At 57.6% G+C, this 2,542-nt stretch overlaps 1 protein-coding gene across 1 annotated transcript; it reads left to right on the top strand.

Annotated features, from left to right (window-relative positions):
* Positions 1-259: 259 nt before the first annotated feature.
* Positions 260-1,851, top strand: LOC124671368 (coniferyl alcohol acyltransferase-like). The gene is made up of 2 exons (XM_047207745.1): positions 260-697; positions 940-1,851. The coding sequence occupies exons 1-2, from the start codon at positions 260-262 to the stop codon at positions 1,849-1,851; spliced, it is 1,350 nt and encodes a 449-aa protein (XP_047063701.1).
* Positions 1,852-2,542: the final 691 nt, after the last annotated feature.

Here is a 2,542-nt window from a genome sequence, read left to right as displayed (position 1 = left end):
AGTACTGCTAGCCTTGAAGTTGCATGTGACAACAGGGGCAACTTGAAATAAAATTATGTCAATGCTGCTAGACTACTGTTGAATAAGTGTCATTTTTGTTGAACTAAATTAGCTTTGACATGTGTGACATAGCTTGGAACCTTCTATAAATACGTACCGTCACCCCTTGATCACTCACTCACTCACTAACTCCAGGGAAGTACACGCAGCTCCCTCGGCAGCTCGCACAAAGCCACAACCTACACGCGCAGCGCGCATTATGGTGCAGTATCTCGAGACCACCGGCGCCAAATGCGACGGCAGCGACGAGATCGAGGTGACCGCCACGTTCGCTCGGACCGTGGCGCCGGCGCTGCCGCTGCAGGAGCACTGCTTGCCTCTCTCCAACCTCGACCTCATCCTGCCCCCCATTGACGTCGGCGTCTTCTTCTGCTACGCTGCAGCCGGTGACGGCGCGGCGGCCGCGTCGACCCTGAAGGCGGCGCTGGCCAAGGTGCTGGTGACGTACTACCCGCTTGCCGGGGAGGTCGTGGCCAACGCCGCGGGGGAGCCGGAACTGCTGTGCTCCGGCCGCGGCGTTGACTTCGCGGAGGCGGCCGCGGACGGCGTCGAGCTCCGGGACGTGCGGCTCGGCCTGCCGGACGAGAGCGTGGAGAAGCTGGTGCCCAAGAAGAAGGCCGGGGTCATGAGTGTGCAGGTTCGGATCCTTACAAAACGAAACAAACGCGTCTGCATCCTATCCATGTGGTGGTCAACTGCTTCCATTAATTATAGCTGCATCAAACTGCATGATTATTAGTTATCTAATCTAGAGATTCTAGATCGTGAACAGTGTTTTTCGTTTCAAAGAAAGTACACGAAAGACACGCAGATCTTAGATCACTTCTAGCTTTTCCAATAATAACTTTCACATTTAACGTGTTACACGAATGCACGCAGGTGACCAAGTTCAAGTGCGGCGGCGCCGTCGTCGGGTGCACGTTCGACCACCGCGTCTGCGACGCCTACTCCTTCAACATGTTCCTCGTCGCGTGGGCAGCGGCAGCCAGAGGCGCACCCGCTCCGCCATCTCCATCCTTCAACCACTCTCTCCTCGCGCCACGCAGTGTGTCGTGCACAGCCGGCACCCTCGCCGACCGCCTCTTCATCCCCGTCAGCTGCGTTCCGCCCCCTCCACCCACGGCGGAACCACCCACAGCAGTCAACCGCATCTACCATGTCGCCGCCGCCGACGTCGCGGCGCTGCAGGCCTCGGCGGGGCCCGGGCGCACCAAGCTCGAGTCCTTCACGGCCCTCCTGTGGCGGCTCTACGCCAGGGCGTTCCCGGCCCACTCGTGCAGCATGGGCGTGGTCGTGGACGGGCGCGCCCGCGTGTCCCCTGACGGCGCCATGAAGCCCTACTTCGGCAACGTGCTGACGATCCCCTACGGCGTGATCGGCGCCGGCAAGCTGCGTGGCATGGCGCTCGCGGACGTGGCGGAGGACGTGCACCGGTGGGTGGCTGAGGCTGCGACGGGGGAGCACTTCGAGGAGCTCGTGGACTGGGTGGAGGCGCAGCGGCCTGAGCCCACGGTGGCGCGGGCCTACTTGGGAGTCGGTGACGGCGAGGGCGCGGCGGTGGCGTGCGTGGTGTCGTCCGGGATGAGGCTGCCGGTGGGCGAGGTGGACTTCGGGTGGGGCGTGCCGGCGTTCGCGTCGTACCACTTCCCGTGGCCCGGGGGCGCCGGGTACGTGATGCCAATGCCGAGCGCGCGCGGCGGCGGGGACTGGGTGGTGTACGTCCACGCGGCGCCGGAGCTGGTGAGGGTCATGGAGGAGGAGCCCACGGTGTTCAGAGCCGCGGAGATGTGACTGAACATGCACCTAAGTATTCGATCGGGTGATCGATCAAGTGTGCCAACGTGAACGAGCCGACATGTGTGCGTACTCCAATAATTTGGTTGTCTGGTCTACGATTTCCACTGCCCGTCATGTACAAGGCGTACATGTCTACGTGCCAGAATACATCACGTGTAATGTATACTGTTCTGTAGTGATGTAACTGGGGGCTAATTGTGTGATGACATAACAATGGACGTGTATGTTACGTGCAGCGATGGGTAGTGTTGTGCTATCAAGTTGAGTCCGGGAAAGCGGGTTAGCCCATCGATCAGAATCTCTAATGCCGCTGCAATTTGATCCAACCTTGTTCATGAGCAGGCCTTGTTCATGAGTAAAGATCAGACTATGAACTTCCAAATGTTAAAACAAAAGATTTTTGTTTAAAGGAGGCCAAAAGCTTTGGCCCATTCGATTAATTTAAAAGAGTATTTTACATGAAAGTAAAGGCAAAATACAATGGGATTACTCTCCCAGCATCAAATCACTCAAACTTTTTGCTCTTCCGGTTACCCAAATCCGAGCCTCTTTCTTGATCTTGTCGAGGATGATCAAAGGAGGGGCATGCTTGTTATGAAAAACTCTTGCGTTACGCTCGTTTCAAATTTCCCAAGAGGTGAGTAATGTGACTATGTCGGAGAAGCCAACGCTTTGCGGTTCATAG

This window comes from Lolium rigidum, chromosome 7, assembly GCF_022539505.1.
Source record: "Lolium rigidum isolate FL_2022 chromosome 7, APGP_CSIRO_Lrig_0.1, whole genome shotgun sequence".
NCBI classification, from domain to species: Eukaryota; Viridiplantae; Streptophyta; class Magnoliopsida; order Poales; family Poaceae; genus Lolium; species Lolium rigidum.
The sequence above is the reverse complement of the archived record's forward strand: the minus strand, read 5'-3'. Positions and strand labels throughout refer to the sequence as shown.

Bases quoted from the DNA above. Each gene is read 5' to 3' on its own strand.
- LOC124671368 (XM_047207745.1), top strand. From the start codon at position 260: ATGGTGCAGTATCTCGAGACCACCGGCGCCAAATGCGACGGCAGCGAC. The intron at 698-939 runs GTTCGGATCCTT...GAATGCACGCAG, and splicing joins CCGGGGTCATGAGTGTGCAG to GTGACCAAGTTCAAGTGCGG.